This window comes from Salmo trutta, chromosome 27 (genome assembly GCF_901001165.1).
Source record: "Salmo trutta chromosome 27, fSalTru1.1, whole genome shotgun sequence".
NCBI classification, from domain to species: Eukaryota; Metazoa; Chordata; class Actinopteri; order Salmoniformes; family Salmonidae; genus Salmo; species Salmo trutta.
In genome coordinates, this window is record NC_042983.1 from 37,194,286 (window position 1) to 37,216,250 (window position 21,965).

The 21,965-nt window shown below is 45.2% G+C and overlaps 1 protein-coding gene across 3 annotated transcripts; it reads left to right on the top strand.

Moving 5' to 3' along the window:
* Positions 1-268: 268 nt before the first annotated feature.
* On the top strand, positions 269-20,649 carry LOC115164981 (mitogen-activated protein kinase 4). Of its 3 annotated transcripts, none has more exons than XM_029717962.1 (7): positions 269-631; positions 1,828-2,288; positions 3,361-3,948; positions 13,415-13,559; positions 15,612-15,773; positions 16,068-16,287; positions 17,841-20,649. In XM_029717962.1, the coding sequence occupies exons 3-7, from the start codon at positions 3,406-3,408 to the stop codon at positions 18,946-18,948; spliced, it is 2,178 nt and encodes a 725-aa protein (XP_029573822.1). In that variant the 5' UTR covers positions 269-631; positions 1,828-2,288; positions 3,361-3,405; the 3' UTR covers positions 18,949-20,649. The 3 variants fall into 3 exon arrangements, with proteins under 3 accessions (XP_029573822.1, XP_029573824.1, XP_029573823.1); XM_029717964.1 differs by having other exon boundaries at positions 1,828-2,059; XM_029717963.1 differs by having other exon boundaries at positions 269-453.
* The last annotated feature ends 1,316 nt before the right edge of the window (positions 20,650-21,965 follow it).

Below are 21,965 nucleotides of genomic sequence, written 5' to 3' on the forward strand. Positions count from 1 at the left end.
CCCCATTAGCTGTTGAGAAATGACTAAGGACACAAATGCCATTGAATAGAGTGCAAAAATAAACTATTCCCTAAATATATATTTTTAATATATATATATAGAGGCTATGAGAGAAGAGCTGGGGGTTCGCTCCTAGACCCGTATGGCACTTCAGGCTTCAGCAGGTGTCAGACACTTTGATTGATGGCTGCGAGCGTGACGTCATATCGTTGGGGGGGGTTTGGGGGGGTGGTGAGTTATGTTTTTTTTATAAGAGGTAATACAACGCTCGGTGTGGGAAGTAACCTATAGACCGGCTTACCGAAAGAATAAGAGGAACACTCAATCATTGATGGTGCGCAGCTTTTGTCAGTCTGTGCTTACTGGCTGCGTAGACTACTGGAACAGATCGGAAAGAGTGGTAGCCTAGCCTATTCCTCTAAATACATTATTTACGCAGCAGCGGATTGCTAGGTAGGCTAATATAACCACAATCACGGATACTGGTACAGTCCCGCTGGCTGATTCATTAACAAAAATGAAACAAATATGTTATGTTTTACTTTATTTTTGACAGTCAAATAGACTGCCAAAAACACGCATTATTTTCTTGTGACAGGCTGCGATGTCCACGGCGGTATATATTATTACGGTAAGTGCTCTCGCTGTGTTGTGATATCTTGTGCCTTTGTAGTTATTCAATGGATGGGCCGATAGATGTAAAGATAACGCTACACTTGCTGAGCAATAGGCTCCTCACCGACTCATGTTCATCAGCTGTTTTCATGACTAGAACATTTGGGAAAACACTTAGTTTTACGGCATCTTTGTTGTTGTTGTTATCTTTAGTGGTTTTGAATGTTTTTATTGCGATAGGGGCGTTACAATGTAGCCACAACCACACACAAAGGCAGACGCAGACCGGTGCGTTGTACTACAGTAGCCTAGACTATCACTGAGAAAATGTATGCGTTGTTTTAATGGACCCTAATATTATAATAAGGATAATAATAATAATTTTGAATACAGATTCGAATGCCTCAATGTTTTTTTTCGGAATTATACGTGTTACATAAACGCCAGAACTATGAACTAGAGGACAGCGCGCACCGCAGGCGTCATAGCCATCGGCCTGCCTTATACGTCATTTATAAAGTTAGCCAATACCCTCCACACCTTCCAGTATATCCAGTGTCAATATCCTCGTTTCCATAGATAAGAGGGAAAATAGCACAGAACAACAAAGAACATGTAGCATAAAACTTGCATAGAACAAGAGCATATTAATTGTGTATTTTACTGAAAGATCACACGTATTATGTGGTAAAAGACTAAAGCTTACATTTGTGATAGTAGGCTTTGACATAGCAGCGTTCTTGTCGTTCTTCTTTACCAGGTTGGAACTGAGTAGCTAATTAAATGTCCAATTGGAGCACGTTAATTTCATAAATATCATGGCCTCAAATATCAACTGATTTAAAACAATAGCACCTGTTTGGCCTGTCATATTGTGCCCCAGTAGTTACCTTATAGTCCTAGTTATCATTATATCATCTCTAGCTATTAATTCATTTGAATGTACAAAATATTTATACTAAAAATAGGCTTTGTGGTGATGTCTAGATTATTCTTCCACTAGGCTATGCAGCATTTGCTCTTTCTGTTCCTTGCAGCTATTACATTAGATCCACAGGTAGGAATCAAATGACTACAAGTAAAAATAATGTGTCAAAATGAACAGTGTGAATGGGAGGCAACATTTTATCACTAGTTCATATTGAAATCTGACACATAAGATCTTTTTTGTATTTAATGTGTAATTTGCTTCATTTTGGCCCTCCGTTACAGAAGCAGCAGGTATGTGATGGTGTCCAATAGCTGTGTCCAGTCCAGAGGGAGCTGGTGCCACGCGACGGCTCCACAGGCACAAGGCGACCGGCAGCTAGATTACTGAGGGATTACACGGACACTCGTTAACTCAATGCCACACAACCGAGACTGAGTGGGAAGTCTGGGAACATCGACCAGGGAGGGACTGAATGGGCGGTCGGCCAACTGACTGACGACTGCTATGAGAAGCGTAGGATCCTCTATAATCTCTGTGAATGTAACTCTCAACTAATTTCACCAGCGGGAGTTGAGCTGGGATCGCTCCGCTAGGATCAGAGACCAGTGCTGAATGTCTGCTTCTGCCATCCAGTGCATCTCTCTGTAGCAGGCACAGATGGTGGGGTGTTGCTATGACAACACTTGCCCTGCACCAGGGTGTGGAGTTGTCTCCTTACTTGCTCTACTGTCTCTGATATGAGGTAGATGGAGCCACTGTATACCTATTTATTTACACTTCGTTCAAGAGTGATACACTCAAAATTCTATGGAGCTCATTCCAGGAAAGCGTAATTGCAATCAAATCCCATGCATATTCAAGTTTCGCCACATGCATAGGATACAACAGGTGTATAACAGTACAGGATACAACAGGTGTATAACAGTACAGGATACAACAGGTTTATAACAGTACAGGATACAACAGGTGTATAACAGTACAGGATATAACAGGTGTATAACAGTACAGGATACAACAGGTGTATAACAGTACAGGATACAACAGGTGTAGAACAGTACAGGATATAACAGGTGTATAACAGTACAGGATACAACAGGTGTATAACAGTACAGGATACAACAGGTGTATAACAGTACAGGATACAACAGGTGTATAACATTACAGGATATAACAGGTGTATAACAGTACAGGATACAACAGGTGTATAACATTACAGGATATAACAGGTGTATAACAGTACAGGATACAACAGGTGTATAACAGTACAGGATACAACAGGTGTCTAACAGTACAGGATACAACAGTACAGGATACAACAGGTTTATAACAGTACAGGATACAACAGGTGTCTAACAGTACAGTGAAATGTTTACCTTGGGATCTCTTTCCAACAATGCAGTCATAATAATAATATAGATAGTAATAATATTGATAGTAATAATATAGATAGTAATAATATAGATTATAATAATAATATAGATAGTAATAATATAGATAGTAATAATATAGATAATACTATAGATAGTAATAATATAGATTATAATAATATAGCTAGTAATAATATAGATAAAAATAATATAGATAATAAGAAAATAGATAGTAGTAATGTAGATAATAATAATATAGATAATAATAGAACATAGAATACAACATGTATATTGATCTATTATCTATGCTATTACAAAATACATTTCAATATACAGTAATTACCATTTTACAGATGGGATTATTATACCTACAGTATGTGTATGTTTGATTCCAGTAATTTTATTTGCTTTGTTATCAAATCATGAATGATCCTTTCTGATTTCTAGACCTCATCATGCAATAACCAGTGGACACCAGTAGTCAGCTGAGCCATGGCAAAACAGGAGTCCCCACTGTTCCTCCATGGCTTTGACCTGGGGGGACACTTCATAGACCCCCGGCCTCTGGGCAGCGGGGCCACTGGTTTGGTTCTGTCCGCTGTGGACAAGCGCAGCGGCCAGCGGGTGGCTGTGAAGAAGCTGGTGATGCGTGACGCTGTCAGCGTGAAGCACGCCCTGCGGGAGGTCAAGATCACACGGCGCCTGCAGCATGAGAACGTGGTGCGCGTGCACGAGGTGCTGGGCCCTTACGGCCACCCGCTGCCTCGCGACCCGGCCCAGCTGAGTGCCCTGTACATCGTCCAGGAGTGCATGGAGACGGACCTAGCTCAGCTGCTAGAGCAGGGACCACTTCCTGGTGGGCACGCCATTTTGCTCTTCTACCAGCTTCTACGGGGCCTCAAGTTCATCCACTCAGCCAACGTGCTGCACCGCGACCTCAAACCAGCCAACGTGTTCCTCAACACAGACCAGCTACTGCTCAAGATCGGAGACTTTGGCCTGGCCAGAATCGTTGACCCACACTACTCCCATAAGGTGAGACTACAGTAGGCTGCCATTAGAAGAGAATAGCTAGCTCGGGGTCTGTATTCATAAAGTTTCATAAAGCCTTCATAAAGAGCTCCATTTTGGTCTATAGGGAGGAGGTCCTCCCTATAGTCCCGTTGTTGTTGATGATCAGGCCTACTACTGTTGTGTCGTCTGCAAACTTAATGATGGTGTTGGAGTTGTGCCTGGCCACGCAGTCATGGGTGAACAGGGAGTACAGGAGGGGACTGAGCACGCGCCCATGAGGGGCTCCAGTGTTGAGGATCAGCGTGACGGATGTGTTGCTCCAGGATCCAGTTGCAGAGGGAGGTGTTTAGTCCCAGGATCCTTAGCTTAGTGATGAGCTTTGAGGGTACTATGGTGTTGAACGCTGAGCTGTAGTCAATGAATAGTATTCTCACATAGGTGTTCCTTTTGTCCAGGTAGGAAAGGGCAGTGTGGAGTCCAATAGAGATTTCATCATCTGTGGATCTGTTTGGGCGGTATGCAAATTGAGTGGGTTTAGGGTTTCTGGGATAATGGTGTTAATGTGAGCCATTACCAGCCTTTCAAAGCACTTCATGGCTACGGACGTGAGTGCTACGGGTCTGTAGTCATTTAGGCAGGTTGCCTAAATGACTAAGATTTGTTCTTGTGCACAGGGACAATGGTGGTCTGCTTGAAACATGTTGGTATTACAGACTCAATCAGGGACATGATGAAAATGTCAGTGAAGACACCTGCCAGTTGGTCAGCACATGCCTGGAGCACACGTCCTGGTAATAAGTCTGGCCCCGCGGCCTTGTGAATGTTGATCTGTTTTTTTGTAACAGTATTTTTTATTGGAGTTTCACAATTTTCACCCATATCAAGAGATACAACAACAAAGACAAGGCAAAAAAAACAGCACTCGCTTACACATATCCGTATGTATGCACGCACGTACACACACACCCACCGTTTCCCTCTCCCCGCTTCTCTCACCCCATCCCCCCCATTGCATCCCTCAATACATACATTTTAAACAAACATAAACAGAAAAAAAAATAACAATAAAGACATAATAAATAAATAAAATAAAATGCTCAGTTTAAACCAAGAAGTTGAGTTCCTCACACGGACCGTACAGTGTAATTCTGGAATACATAGATCACCATTCTAAGAGAATCCTTGCAGCATAATAGCTGATACTTCAGGTTCTAGGTAATTTAGGTAAGGTTCCCATACTTTGTAGAACTGATCTGTCTTAGAGTGCAATGTACATGTCAGATATTCCAGCGGGACCCATTCAAATAGTATCTTATATGTTGATCTGTTTAAAGGTCTTACTCATGTCGGCTACGGAGAGCGTGATCACACAATTGTCTGGAACAGCTGATGCTCTCATGCATGCCTGTGTTGCTTGCCTTGAAGCGAGCATAGAAGGGATTTAGCTTGTCTGGGAGGCTCGTGTCACTGAGCAGCTCGCGGGTTAGAGTCCCGCACCTTGAAAGTGGCAGCTCTACCCTTTAGCTCAGTGCGAATGTTGCCTGTAATCCATGGCTTCTGGTTGGGGAATGTACGTACTGTCACTGTGGGGACGACGTCCTCAATGCACTTATTGATAAAGCCAGTGACTGATGTGGTGTACTCCTCAATGCCATTCGAAAAATCCCAGAACATATTTCAGTCTGTACTAGCAAAACAGTCCTGTAGTTTAATATCTGCTTCATCTGACCACTTTTTTATAGACCAAGTCACTGATGCTTCCTGCTTTAATTTTAGCTTGTAAGCAGGAATCAGGAGGATAGAATTGTGGTTAGATTTACCAAATGGAGGGAGAGGGAGAGTTTTGTATGCATCTCTGTGTGTGGAGTACAGGTGATCTAGAATTTCTTTCTCTCTGTTTGCTCATTTAACATGATTTAAGTTTCCCTGCATTAAAATCCCCGGCCACTAGGAGCGCCGCCTTTTGGTGGGAGAGGCGTTAGTTTAGTACTGAGTTGTCAATGCTGACACCGTTTAAATCTGCCGTATGTGCCTAAAGCTGAGAGTTCGTTCTTTATGCATCTTGGTATTTTTATTTTTTTATCTTCCATGTACATACGAATGCTAATTTGTTTGTCAATCTTTTGGTCCTGTTTGCTTATTTCCTTATACAGCTGACTGAGTGCAGTCTTAGTGCCAGCATCTGTCTGTGGTGGTAAATAAACAGCCACGAAAAGTCTGGATGAAAACTCTCTTGGCAAATAGTGTGGTCTACAGTTTATTATAAGATACTCTACTTCAGGCGAGAAAAATCTAGAGACTTCCTTAGAATACGTGCACCACCTGTTGTTTACAAATATGCACAGACCGCCCTCCCCCCTCGTCTTACCGGAGTGTGCTGTTCTATCTTGCCGGTGAAGCATATATCCCGCTAGCTGAATATCCATGTCATCATTCAGCCACGATTCCGTGAAACATAAGATGTTACAGTTTCTGATGTCCCGTTGGAAGGATATTCGCGATCGTACCTCGTCTAATTTATTGTCCAGTGATTGCATGTTGGCAAGTAATATTGACGTTAATGAAAGTTTTCCCACTCGCCGTCTGCGAATCCTTACGAGGCACCCCGCTCTGTGTCCTCTGTATCTGCGTCTCTTTCTTTTGCCAATGACGGGGATGTTGATCTTGTCGGTTGTCTGAAGTACATCCTGTGCTTCCTGATTGTTGTATATTTGTTTTTGTCTAATCCGAGGTGAGTGATCGCTGTCCTGATATCCAGAAGCTCTTTTTTGCCATAAGATATGGTGGCAGAAACATTATGTACAAAATGAGTTACAAATAACGCGAAAATAAACACATAATAGCACAATTGGTTAGGCGCCCGTAAAACTGCTGCTATTTCTTCTGGCGCCATTTTTAGACCAGCTCCTGGCCCTACATGTAAGTGGAGATATAAAAGATGAGGGTATCACCGGCTGATTTAAGACAGCAGGATGTATGCACTGAGAGGAGGATGTTATCTGTATTAAGATGGGAGTTCCTAGCCTGTCTATTGTAAGACTGCTTTAAGGACTAGTGCAGTGTCCTTTCATTAAAAATTATAATAATTACTGTGGGGCTTGTGTGTGAGTGACAAAGCCAGGCTCTAATGGCGAGCAAAATACTGTATCTAGAAAATATTTGTATTCACTATCAGGTCTGTTATAGCCAGTGCTGCTGGAGTTGAGCCTGTGATTTCCTTTTTCATTCCACTTCATAGACTGCTTTTAGAAATGAAACAAAAAGGTTTCATTGCTCCATTTGTTTGTATTTGCAGTTGTGGCACAGAACTCAAAACCAGAAATCACCGTTGGTGGCTGGAAACTGAGCAAAATTAGCATTATCTTTACATTTCACAACAAATGTACTTCATTTCCAAACGCTACAGCATTCACCCGTATTAAGATGCCTCTTTGAGTCTGTTTTTTTGTGTGGTCGTGGTGCATGTCTGAACATGTCCTTGAACCAAGTCTGTTGGCTCCTGTAGACTGATGATTCTCTCCTCTGCATGACTGCATTAGCATCCATCTATAGCTAGTACTACAGCAGAGCTTTCATAACCTTGTCCAAACATGTCCTGTTAAAGTTACAAATTAATAATAGGTGGGTGCTTATATTTGTCTTATTTCACACACGTACAGGTGTGTATTATACAAATGTGTGAATTAGATTTTTTATTTTTTTGCATATCCCAACTCCCCCTGAGACACCCTCTTAGAGTGGGGTCACTGCTAGGGTCAGCCATTATCAACGGCAACCCTGGAGCAATTAGGGTTAAGTGCCTTTCTCAAGGGCATATCAACAGATTTTTGACCTTGTTGACTGGGGGATTGGAACTAGTGACCTTTCAGATGCTGGCCCAACGCTCTAACCACTAGGCTACCTGCTGCCCCGGGTTGCTGGCCCAACGCTCTAACCACTAGGCTACCTGCTGCCCCGGGTTGCTGGCCCAACGCTCTAACCACTAGGCTACCTGCTGCCCCGGGTTGCTGGCCCAACGCTCTAACCACTAGGCTACCTGCTGCCCCGGGTTGCTGGCCCAACGCTCTAACCACTAGGCTACCTGCTGCCCCGGGTTGCTGGCCCAACGCTCTAACCACTAGGCTACCTGCTGCCCCGGGTTTCTGGCCCAACGCTCTAACCACTAGGCTACCTGCTGCCCCGGGTTGCTGGCCCAACACTCTAACCACTAGGCTACCTGCTGCCCCGGGTTGCTGGCCCAACGCTCTAACCACTAGGCTACCTGCTGCCCCGGGTTGCTAGCCCAACACTCTAACCACTAGGCTACCTGCTGCCCCGGGTTGCTGGCCCAACGCTCTAACCACTAGGCTACCTGCTGCCCCGGGTTGCTGGCCCAACGCTCTAACCACTAGGCTACATGCTGCCCCGGGTTGCTGGCCCAACACTCTAACCACTAGGCTACATGCTGCCCCGGGTTGCTGGCCCAACACTCTAACCACTAGGCTACATGCTGCCGCAAGTTGAACCATTACCCTGTCCGTTTTTTCTTTTTGTGGATTAGGCTCTGAGAGATTCATCTGACAGTCGACTTCTCTGCTGTGCTGCTTTATTGTTGTGGTGGAACACAGTGTGTTACACCAGCAGGTCAGTGAGGGCCCGGTGAAGGGGAGCTTTGTCCTGGCCGGGCCCAGGCCCAGAGATCTGAGCACAGGGCAGCAGGGTGCAGACAGGGAAAGAGATGGATCAGGCTGTGAGCAGGACAGGAATAACAGACTGGCCAAGAGTGTTGCCAGAATAACAATGGGCAATGCTGTGTTCTGGGGATGGTGAAATCAAACAAAAAGCTTCTATGCTGCTCTTATGCAGTGGAGTGTGAGACAGGCCATCTACAGAGCATTCTGTGTCTGGCCCCGGCCTCCCGGACCCACACTTATCATCCGAGTATGTGTGTATGACCTCAGGGTGTCATGTGTCAGAGACAGGTTGGTGGGAGTTGAGTTTTACTTCAGACTTTAAAGCCTACGTCAGGTTTTATGCACTTTCAAGATGGACATCAGCGTAAAAAAATGACCCGGGGCGATTCCTTTTAAGAACCAGGAAATTGCCTGTTAGTTTCTCTCCCTCTTACATTCAGCGTGCCCTCTCTCCCTCATGACCGAACAACGTCTATTCACACAGCTACTCCTCAGTCCAGACAGAGTGTGTACCAAGCTACTGTACTGAATGTTTAGTAGGGAACTCCTCTAACAGTCCTGTGTTGATTCAGAGAGGAGAGAAATACAGAGTCTATCCAAAATGGAACCTTTATAGCTGCACCACTATTTCCTAGTGCACTACTTTTGACTAGAGCTTATATGGCTGGTCAAAAGTAGTGCCCTATATATATGGAATTTGATGCCATTTCAGACACAATTCTAGAGTCTATAGGGCTCCCGAGTGGCGCAGTCGGTCTAAGGCACTGCATCTCAGTGCTAGAGGCGTCACGACAGACACCCTGGTTCAGTGGTCTAAGGCACTGCATCTCAGTGCTAGAGGCGTCACGACAGACACCCTGGTTCAGTGGTCTAAGGCACTGCATCTCAGTGCTAGAGGCGTCACGACAGACACCCTGGTTCAGTGGTCTAAGGCACTGCATCTCAGTGCTAGAGGCGTCACGACAGACACCCTGGTTCAGTCGGTCTAAGGCACTGCATCTCAGTGCTAGAGGCGTCACGACAGACACCCTGGTTCAGTGGTCTAAGGCACTGCATCTCAGTGCTAGAGGCGTCACGACAGACACCCTGGTTCAGTGGTCTAAGGCACTGCATCTCAGTGCTAGAGGCGTCACGACAGACACCCTGGTTCAGTGGTCTAAGGCACTGCATCTCAGTGCTAGAGGCGTCACGACAGACACCCTGGTTCAGTGGTCTAAGGCACTGCATCTCAGTGCTAGAGGCGTCACGACAGACACCCTGGTTCAGTGGTCTAAGGCACTGCATCTCAGTGCTAAAGGCGTCACGACAGACACCCTGTTTTGAATCCAGGCTGTATCACAACCGGATGGGATTGGGAGTCCCATAGAGCGGCGCACAATTGGCCCAGCGTTTGGCCGGTGTAGGCCGTCATTGTAAATAAGAATTTGTTCTTAACTGACTTGCCTAGTTAAATAAAGGTTAAATGTAAAAAAAAAAAAAAAGTCTACCAGAAGGCTCTGGTGCTCCACATGCCATGCCAGCCTTGCAGGGGCCGTACTTAGAGGGAGGCTGGCAGGCCAATGCTCCAAGCTGGGATAGTTCTTGTCTTGGTAAATTGCAAGCAGTGAGGTGGAGTAGAAGAGGATACTTGATAGTGCCACGATCAAGAGAATGTTTCGTCTAAAAATAAACTTGCAGACAACGATAGGAATTTGGCATCAGCCTAAAAATCTAGAGGTATTTGACAGGTGACACATCCATTTTAACGGCTCATATCGCTTGAAGTCACTTGTGGGCTTGTCTCACGACTGTAAGTAAGCCTGTCAGTCTGTGGCAGAGGGTTAGGAATAAGCGTTACATCTGTTGTCATCAGCCCTCCGATTATTTTGCAAGTGTTGCCATTATGACAGAAGCTTTGATTGAAGTGCTAACCTAAATAACACCTAAATAACGCCTCCTTACTGTCAAAAGACTCAATAAAAAAATATAGATATTGGATATGTCCCAAATGGCATCTTATTCTCCTCATAAGTGCTCTATTTCTGACCAGAACCCTATGAGCCCTTGTCAAAAGTAGTGCACTATAATGGGAACACGTTGCCATTTAGGACACATAAAGCTATCATTGTAAATCTGACTCAGCCTTTGGAATCATCAGTGACTGACTAAACTGTGGTTTTGGATGATAAGAAGAGATTTGACAGATTGCTTAATCAGAGGAGGCCCATCTGAATCTCTCTACCTGCTGAGCCAACCCTGTCAAACTCCACAAATTATTAATCACCTGGAGAGTCAGGGAGAGGGGGAGGCGGTGAGAAAGGAGAGAGGGAAGGAAGGAGGGAGGGAGGCGGTGAGAAAGGAGAGAGGGAAGGAAGGAGGGAGGGAAGGTGGGAGGGAGGGGTGACAAAGGAGAAAAGGAAGGAGGGAGGGAGGGAGGGAGGGAGGGAGGGAGGGAGGGTGAGAAGGGTGAAATGAAGGACAGTGGGGGAGAGGGGGATGTAGGGATGCTTTAAGGCTGTTTTAGCTGCTTCTCATCAAACATTGAACAGTCCTCCGTCATTCATTGAACAGTCCTACGTCATTCATTGAACAGTCCTCCGTCTATCATTGAACAGTCCTCCGTCATTCATTGAACAGTCCTCCGTCATTCATTGAACAGTCATCCGTCATTCATTGAACAGTCCTACGTCATTCATTGAACAGTCCTCCGTCTATCATTGAACAGTCCTCCGTCATTCATTGAACAGTCCTCCGTCATTCATTGAACAGTCATCCGTCATTCATTGAACAGTCCTCCGTCATTCATTGAACAGTCCTCCGTCATTCATTGAACAGTCCTCCGTCATTCATTCATTGAACAGTCCTCATTCATTCATTGAACAGTCCTCAGTCATTCATTGAACAGTCCTCCGTCATTCATTGAACAGTGCTCCGTCATTCATTGAACAGTCCTCCGTCATTCATTCATTGAACAGTCCTCATTCATTCATTGAACAGTCCTCAGTCATTCATTGAACAGTGCTCCGTCATTCATTGAACAGTGCTCCATCATTCATTGAACAGTCCTCCGTCATTCATTGAACAGTCCTCCGTCATTCATTGAACAGTCCTCTGTCATTCATTGAGCAGTGCTCCGTCATTCATTTAGCAGTGCTCCGTCATTCATTGAGCAGTGCTCCGTCATTCATTGAACAGTGCTCCGTCATTCATTGAGCAGTGCTCCGTCATTCATTGAACAGTCCTCCGTCATTCATTGAACAGTCCTCCGTCATTCATTGAGCAGTGCTCCGTCATCCATTGAACAGTAGGTCTCCCATTTAACAGTGCTCCGTCCGTCATCCATTGGCAGAGAGTGGAGGGGAGGGACAGAGAGGATAGGAAATGCTTGCCTTGCACTGGGGTTGTGCAGGTTGTGACATGCATTAAATGCATTCAATTCAAGAGCCTGCAGAGGTCGCTCGCTGTGAATGTATTGTTACAAACCAGTAGCTGTGTTTTCATAATCTCTCACTGTCTCTTGTTAGGTGTGTGTATGTGTAATGTGTGTTACACATTAAAAAGGGAGCTGCTCTAACGAGATGAAACCAGTGTGGCGCTAGGCAGAACAGCGTTAGAGGACCACAACAAAGGAGGAAGAAACAGTAATTGGATAATAAATGATGACAGAAAAGGCTTCTTCCATCATACTATTGTAGATGACCTGAAAAAGAATACTGTCTTCTATACACTCTTAGAAAAAAGGGTTCCCAAAAGGGTTCTTTGCGGAGGGATAGGGTTCTACCAAGAACTGTTTTGATCAGAAGAACCCTTTTTGGAATAAAAAAAATCCTTGTATTCCAAAAAGGGTTCTTCTGAACAAAAGTCAAAGGGTTCTACCTAGAACCTTTAACATCCTAAGAACCATTTTTTTAAATGATTCTTTGGAAGGCAAGAAGGGTCCTACATAGAACCATACCTAAATATTTCCCAGCATACTATATTGCAGGGAGATTTTCTGAATTGTTTGTTTTACTGTAATATCTGTGTTTTTGCATGTATATTGATTGGTTGGTTAATGTTATGCAACACAAAGAAACTAATCCAATCTGTTAGTAATTGGATTTATTGCACCCGTTACTGAGATAGTTGTTCCAGTTTAGATGATTGAGGTAGTCTAAATTCTCCATCTTCCCAACCTTGGCAGTCATTTTGAATGCAAGTTGTGGGTGATTACCAATTCCAGTGTTGGATATCCTGACTGTCTGAATTTCAATAGGAATTACACATAACTTTGCAAGCCAACATAATGTGACTTGCAGGCCTATTGTGGCCTGTAAACCAGGAGATTCCTAAGACCAATGTGTTAGGGTATAACTAGGCCCTCAAATAATGGCCATATATGTAATGTATTGTCATAAATAATACAATTTTAAAGGCTAACAAGGCTCGTGGCTTCTACCTGTTCTTTGTGGGTTCTAGAAAGAACCCTCCGAAGATAAAAGGGTTTTCAGATGAACCCTTCATAGACGATTCAAGGAAGAACCTTATAAAACCCAAATACATTGGGTTCTTACAAGAACCCTTTGCAGAGGGTTCTAGATAGAACCCTCTGCAAAGGTTTCTACCCAGCACCAAAAAGGGTTACCCTAAGGGGACAAGCCAAAGAACCCTGTAAGGTTCTACTTAGCACCTTTCTTTCTAAGAGTGTACCTGTAATGGGTGAGTGTGAAGAGTTGGGGGAAAGCTGTAAAAAGCCATCAAGACACTTTAGCAAATGAGCCAGGAAAATGTACATCGGTGTTAATTTCCTTGTCATGCTTACCCTGTGTGTGTTGTTGTCTGTGTGTATTGGCCAGGGCTACCTGTCAGAGGGCTTGGTGACTAAATGGTACCGGTCTCCGCGCCTGTTGCTCTCACCCAACAACTACACCAAGGCCATCGATATGTGGGCAGCTGGCTGCATCCTGGCAGAGATGCTAACAGGCCGCATGCTCTTTGCAGGTAGGGGTCTGTTGAGGTGGAGAGGTGTGGATATGAATATGATATGAGACATATTGATTGAATGATTCATGATTTGGATAAACTGAGAGTATTACCCATTTGTTTTTATGCTGTTGGGCAGTACAGTCTTTTTGTCAAACTAGGATCTTTTTGATGTAGTGAAGAGAAAGTGTACTTTGTTAAACTTTTTTTTGCATAATACAGAAATTGCCATTTGCCTGTCTGTCTGTTCTCTATCCAATCACAGCTCAATAAGTGTACGCCTAATTGTTAAAAAAGCTAAATGATCCAGGATATGGGTTGTATCCCAAATGGCACTCTATTCCCTATATTGTGCACTACATTTGATCAGAGCCCATAGGCAGAGCACTACAGTGCATTCGGAAAGTATTCAGACACCTTGATTTTTCCACATTTTGTTAAGCTACAGCCTTATTCTAAAATGTATTAAATATGTTTTTCCCTTCATCAAGGCTCCCGTGTGGTGCAGCGGTCTAAGGCACTGCATGTCAGTGCTGGACGTGTCACTACAGACCCTAGTTTGATTCCAGGCTGTATCACAACCGGCCGTGATTGGGAGTCCCATAGGACGGCACACAAACCCTAACCCAGTGTGGTTAGGGTTTGGCTGGGGTTTTGGCCGGGGTAGGCCGTCATTGTAGATAAGACTTTGTTCTTAACTGACTTGCCTAGTTAAATAAAGGTTAAATAAAAAAATAAAAAAATCAGTCTACACACAATACCCCATAATGACAAAGCAAAAACAGGTTTTTATGTTTACAAATGTATTAAAATAAAAAACTGAAATATCACATTTACATAAGTATTCAGACCCCTTACTCAGTACTTTGTTGAAGCACCTTTGGCAGTGATTACAGCCTCTTCTTCGGTATGATGCTACAAGCTTGGCACACCTGTATATGGGGAGTTTCTCCCATTCTTCTCTGCAGATCCTCTCAAGCTCTGTCAGGTTAGATGGGGAGCGTCGCTGCACAGCTATTTTCAGGTCTCTCCAGAGATGTTCGATCGGGTTCAAGTCCGGGTTCTGGCTTGGCTACTCAAAGACATTCAGAGACTTGTCCCGAAGCCGCTCCTGCGTTGTCTTGGCTGTGTGCTTAGGGTCGTTGTTCTGTTCGAAGGTGAACCTTCGCTCTGGAGCAGGTATTCATCAAGGATCTCTCTGTACTTTGCTCCGTTCATCTTTCCCTTGATCCTGACTAGTCTCCCAGTCCCTGCAGCTGAAAAACACCCCCACAGCATGATGCTGCCACCACCATGCTTCACCGTAGGGATGGTGCCAGGTTTCCTCCAGACGTGACGCTTGGCAGTCAGGACAAAGATCATATTTTTTATTTAATCCATTTTAGAATAAGGCTGTAGCGTAACAAAATGTGGGAAAAGGGAAGGGATCTGAATACTTTCTGAATGAACTGTATATAAGGGATAGTGTACCAAAAAAATATAGCTGCAAGCAGCCATGGTTCAAGCCCTACAACACTACAGTGCCACCATCAGGACAAATAAGTCTCATTTTCCTAGGATTAGATACTTCTGTACCCCTTATTACGCTTGCCAAATATCAGAACTCAAACTCAAACACATTATGCTTTTGTTGGATATTGGACCATTTTGATGATGTTCACTAGGCTTTGTGTCGTAATAATAATTTGGTCATGTAACACATGATTTTATCCAGACCTGTTGACACATGTTTAGTGTGTGGTCCGTCTGCAAATTCAACCTATGACCTTCTCAGTAGCCTGCTCATTAGTCACGAGGGTGTAAAACTTTTCTTATCCCAGTAGCCTGCTCCAACCATCTTAATACCCGTCTTTAAAAAGTCACTACTTCTAGTAGTACTTTATCCTCAAACTTTCAACACTAGCCTTTAACAATTCAAATTTATGAACTTCTACCATAAAAAAGCTGACGCAAGACACATAATTTTTCTTCAGAAAAGTGACCTTTTCTAGTTTTAGAATCATAATGCTTCTTTACTTCCTGGTTCCTCCTGACATCCTGCCTGGTTCCTCCTGGCTGCTCTATACGCAGGAGCCCATGAGCTGGAGCAGATGCAGCTGATCCTGTATACGGTGCCTGTGTTGAGGGAAGAGGACCATCACGACCTCCGGCAGGTCATCCCCTCCTACGTCAGCCACGGTTGGAGGGTCAGGAGGTCCTTCAGAGAACTACTACCTGAAGTAGATGCAGACGGTGAGAAGGATGGGGTTGAGGGAGAGCAGCGAAAACTCTTCAACTAAGATCAGATGGCACCTTTATACTATACCTCCCTGAAACGATCAACAGTTTCTGTTAAATGTTGGAGTTACTAAAAATAACAAGAACGTATGTCTAACTAATGTATTGTCTTAAATTTATGATTGTCTTATATTCATAAACAAATCGATTTCCTGATGCTATATGACCTTACTTGCAGCCAGGTACTGTATATGCACACATCATTTGAAAGCCTTTTCTATTCTCCGTTCCCGTCTCTTTCTCCACTAGCCATAGACTTCCTGGAGCGTATTCTGACCTTTAACCCCATGGACCGGCTGACAGCAGAGGCGGCCCTGTCCCATCCCTTCCTGCAGCAGTACTCGTGTCCCCAGGACGAGCCCATGTCACCCCAGCCCTTCCGCATAGAGGACGAGCTAGATGATAGCCTGGTCACGGAGCCCGGCCACAGCCACAGCCACAGCCAAGCCTCTAGCTCTCACTGGGACAGGTGTGTGTCTAGCCTGGTCTCAGATCTGTTTGTACTGTCATGTCAACTAGTGACAAGGAATTAACATGACACGTAAAGGAGTAAATGGAATGGCATCAAACACCTGGAAACCATGTATTGGTTGTATTTGATTCCATTCCACTGATTCCGCTCCAGTCATTACCACGAGCCCGTCCTCCCCAATTAATGTGCCGCCAACCTCCTGTGGTGTCAACCACAGAGATACATCTATATTGTACTATGCCATTCATTTCTATTGAATTCTATGGGATCAGTTACACTTCACACACTGCAGCAGCCATATTGAGGGGGAACAGCACAGTGACACCATGTAAAAAGAAAGAGATATCATGATCTGAACTGTACACAACAGATACACCACACTTAGAAAGTAAAGCCATCAACAAAAAGCATCAAAAATAAAGCAACCCCACAATGAGCCCGAGGGAATAAGCACATGACGATTTTAAAGAAAAGTCCAAATAAAGTTTAGTAAAAGGCAGCGACTGGTTTTTCACTGGCTTCCGGGAGAGCCAGGGAAACGCTGTGTGGAGGTTAACAGAGAGCCAGGGAAACGCTGTGTGGAGGTTAACAGAGAGCCAGGGAAACGCTGTGTGGAGGTTAACAGAGAGACAGGGAAACGCTGTGTGGAGGTTAACAGAGAGCCAGGGAAGCGCTGTGTGGAGGTTAACAGAGAGACAGGGAAACGCTGTGTGGAGGTTAACAGAGAGCCAGGGAAACGCTGTGTGGAGGTTAACAGAGAGCCAGGGAAACGCTGTGTGGAGGTTAACAGAGAGACAGGGAAACGCTGTGTGGAGGTTAACAGAGAGCCAGGGAAACGCTGTGTGGAGGTTAACAGAGAGCCAGGGAAACGCTGTGTGGAGGTTAACAGAGAGCCAGGGAAACGCTGTGTGGAGGTTAACAGAGAGCCAGGGAAACGCTGTGTGGAGGTTAACAGAGAGCCAGGGAAACGCTGTGTGGAGGTTAACAGAGAGCCAGGGAAACGCTGTGTGGAGGTTAACAGAGAGCCAGGGAAACGCTGTGTGGAGGTTAACAGAGAGCCAGGGAAACGCTGTGTGGAGGTTAACAGAGAGCCAGGGAAACGCTGTGTGGAGGTTAACAGAGAGACAGGGAAACGCTGTGTGGAGGTTAACAGAGAGCCAGGGAAACGCTGTGTGGAGGTTAACAGAGAGCCAGGGAAACGCTGTGTGGAGGTTAACAGAGAGCCAGGGAAACGCTGTGTGGAGGTTAACACGTTGAACCAATGTGGAAAAGACGTTGAATTGGGGTCTGTGCCCAGTGGGGCATGTGTGTGTGTGTGTGTGTGTGTGTGTGTGTGTGTGTGTGTGTGTGTGTGTGTGTGTGTGTGTGTGTGTGTGTGTGTGTGTGTGAGTGAGTGTGTGAGTGAGTGAGTGAGTGAGTGAGTGAGTGAGTGAGTGAGTGAGTGAGTGAGTGAGTGAGTTTAAAGATAACACCAATATGGTCTTCACCTCAGTAGACTGAAATGGCAACGTTGATGTTTCATTGACAAGCTCTTTGTTTCCACTGTGCAGGTATGATACCAGCCTGTCATCAGACCTGTACTGGCAGCAGCAGGGTGGCTGTCAGTGCATGCCTGGGGTCTCGGAGGTGGTCAACTCCAAAGAGGAGGAGGTCCAGAGAGATCCCAGGGCAGGTTCCTACCCTCTGTTGGAGGAGGCCCAGGTGGACCCTCGCAAGTATTCCCACAGCAGCTCTGCCGAGCGCTTCCTGGACCACTCCCACTCCTCTCTGGTGCGGGCCTGTGGGGGCGGGGCTTATGCTGAGCTGGACTGTGGTCGCTCCTGTGACTACAGAGTGGGCTCCCCTTCCTATCTGGACAAGGTTGCGTGGAGGGACGGCAAGCCGCAGCACTACTCCGAGCCCAAGCTGATCCTGGACCTGTCTCACTGGAAGAGGAATAGCCAGCTCACTGTGCCTGAGGGGCCTGAGCCTAGAGGGGCCAGCGTGGAGGAGCTGCCTGTCGAGGAGCCACCTTGGGACCTATTCCAGGAGATCTCTCGCTGGGTGGAGAGCACACAGACTCGCCTGTCCTCCACCAGCCCACCCCAGGAACCCCTGTCCTACCCCAGCTCACCCCAGGAACCCCTGTCCTACCCCAGCCCACCCCAGGGACCCCTGTTCTACCCCAGCTCACCCCAGGGACCCCTGTCCTACCCCAGCTCACCCCAGGAACTCCTGTCCTGCCCCAGCCCACCCCAGGGACCCCTGTTCTACCCCAGCTCACCCCCGCTGCCCCCTTTTCCCACCTCCCTCCCTGCCCCACTCTTTCACAGCTGTTCGCCGGTCGTACAGCCGTCACCTAGACTGGACAAGCGCCACACACTCAGCCCGCCTGCCGCGTCCCATTCCCCTCCCTCCCTGTTGCCCTGCTCTCCCTCGTCTCCTCCGCCAATGTCACCTCTCATTCCTTCGTCGATTCATGAGCCCCCGCAGACTCTTCCCTCCAGGGGGCAAGGGGGCCCGTTTGACCTAGACATGTTCATCTCTCGAGCGCTGAAGCTCTGTGGTCAGAGTGAGGACCTGGGGGGAAGCTCGGACGGGGCCAAACGGGCCAACATCAAGAGGGTACCTAGACTCCCGGAGCACCGGCCACCCCCACCTCAGACTCCCAACTCCTAATAGGACCTAGGTCCAAGGCTACCACAGAGGGTGCTGGTTGACTGTGGGAACTGCGTTTAAGGCTACCACAGAGGGTGCTGGTAGACTGTGGGAGCGGCGTTTAAGACTACCACAGAAATCACAGGTAGACTGTGGGAGCTGCGTTTAAGGCTACCACAGATAGCACTAGTAGACTGTGGGAGCTGTGTTTAAGGCTACCACAGATAGCACTAGTAGACTGTGAGAGCTGTGTTTAAGGCTACCACAGATAGCACTAGTAGACTGTGAGAGCTGTGTTTAAGGCTACCACAGATAGCACTAGTAGACTGTGAGAGCTGTGTTTAAGGCTACCACAGAAAGCACTAGTAGACTGTGAGAGCTGTGTTTAAGGCTACCACAGATAGCACTAGTAGACTGTGGGAGCTGCTTCCAAGGACTGTGGTATACTTAGTAAGACTTGCCTTGTAAAAAGCACCAGTTGACTCACACCCAAAGTCATAAGCGAGGTGCTGACTAACAGAATAGTAAACGTATGGAGAAACACTCTATATACTGTACACTCCCAATGATTACTCCCAGTGTAAAATAGCTTTTTTACCCATTATCATTGCGGTGTGCAACTTTTCATAAGTTGCCTTGACACTGACCTTTCTCACTTAAATGAATGGTGCTGGTCCTTTGGATCAGAGCAGTAGGTGAGGAGAGAAAAGTGAGGATCAAGATCCATTAGCTACAAACAACATAATGAGCTTCCGATGGTTTTGCTACTGCATACAGTATGTCATTGAGGTCACTGCTGTAAATGAATGTATGTTTTACAGAATCTAACGGAAAGTAGTAAGCCTATGTAGTAAGCCTGCACGAAAGCAGCAACTGTACTCGTTACAAGAATGCCTGCAAATGATCAACAGTTAGGTGGAGAGAGGAAATTCCAGGTATTGCCTCGCAGAATAGCTTAAAGACAACGTAGCCAGCTATATTCGGTTATAATTTTGTTGAAATTACTCTTTCAAACCCAGCCCTTTAGGTTGTTTAGATATCTTCTGGATGTGAGTAGCTATAGGTCTTCCTGCAGCAAATACTTAGGAAGAATAATACGATTATCTTCCATTGAGTGGGAAGTATCTCCTATAAGGAGTCTGAATGTATTTATAGATACACATATTAGCATAAGAACCGTTAGCTCTGGTCCATGGCGTTAGAGTCCCCTTCGTCTACTAAGGAATGTGTTAATGGAGGAACTCGCACTAACAACCTGGACCAGAGTTAAATAACAGTCAAAGGGAGATGGTCTCTGGGACTCATATATTGAGGTTTTACTGTTAACACTGCTGCTGTGATTTCAAACAGTATGCCTTGTACAATTGTATACATTGAACTGCTGTTTCATAAAGCATCTTCCAGATGCCAGTAATGGTTTGTTGACAGTTTAAGGTTAAGTACAGCTTTTGGGGATTTATGTGTGTGTGTTATTATTTAGCTGAAAAGGAGTTTTCACACTGTAACGCAGTAAGATATATCTGTCTAGTACCTGCACATCCACGTTGTCATCACAGGGAGGTATACTTAGAACAGTGGCATCACGGTAGTCAGCCTAGCTGATATCAAGCTGATAACAGAAAGCCTAAGGAGAAGTCATGCACAAGGTCACACACTCATCAAGCACTCAAAACTCTTTAGGCTGCATCCCAAACAAACAAACGGCACCCAATTCCTATATAGTGCAATACTTTTGACCAAAGCCCTATGGACCCTGGTCAAAAGTATTGCACTGTAAAGGGAATAGGGGTTTGCCATTGGGGACGTAGATCTTGTCTCATGCTTTTACCATTGTTACTACTATTCAATGACAGCTACCGTTCCAAAATGGTTGGATTTCATAATGATATACTCTCGAGTCATGAGAAATGTATCATTGCACAATATCACATGACATTGTAAAGGGGACACAGTGAGCTAACATAGTCAATTCTGGGAATTGCAGGGTGCAAACTATCTTCAGAGCAGAGCGAAGTTTTAATAACAAAAGCACATCAGACAGACATTGCCAGGGACCAGGTTCTTAAAGGCCAATTAGGCTTCATGTGCAGTGACAGACACAATCTGGACCAGTCCATGATATTTTACTGGTAAAATAACAGTCAGCAATAATATCAGTACCAGTCAAAAGTTTGGACACACCTACTCATTGCAGGGTTTATATTTATTTTTACTATTTTCTGCATTGTAGAATAATAGTGAGGACATCAACACTATGAAATAACACATATGGAATCATGTAGTAACCAAAAAGGTGTTAAACAAACCAATATTTATTTTATATTTGAGATTGTTCAAAGTAGCCACCCTTTGCCTTGATGACAGCTTTGCACATTCTTGGCATTCTCTCAACCAGCTTCATGAGGTAGTCACCTGGAAAGCATTTCAATTAACAGGTGTGCCTTGTTAAAAGTTAATTTGTGGAATTTCTTTCCTTCTTAATGCATTTCAGCCAATCAGTTGTGTTGTGACAAGATTGGGTTGGTATACAGAAGATAGCCCTATTTGGTTAAATACCAATTTCATATTATGGCAAGAACAGCTCAAATAAGCAAAGAGAAACGACAGTCCAACATTACTTTAAGAAATAAAGGTCAGTCAATCCGGAACATTTCAAGAACTTTCAAAGTTTCTTCAAGTGCAGTCGCAAAAACCATCAAGCGCTATGGTGAAACTGGCTCTCATGAGGACCGCCACAGGAAAGGAAGACCCAGAGTTACCTCTGCTGCAGAGGATAAGTTAATTAGAGTTACCAGCCTCAGAAATTGCAGCTCAAATAAATGCTTCACAGAGTTCAAGTAACAGACACATCTCAACATCAACTATTCAGAGGAGACTGCGTGAATCAGGCCTTCATGGTCGAATTGCTGCAAGGAAACCACTTCTAAAGGACACCAATAAGAAGAAGAGACTTGCTTGGGCCAAGAAACATGAGCAATGGACATTAGACCGGTGGAAATCTGTCCTTTGCTTTGATTAATCCAAATTTGGAGGAGGAG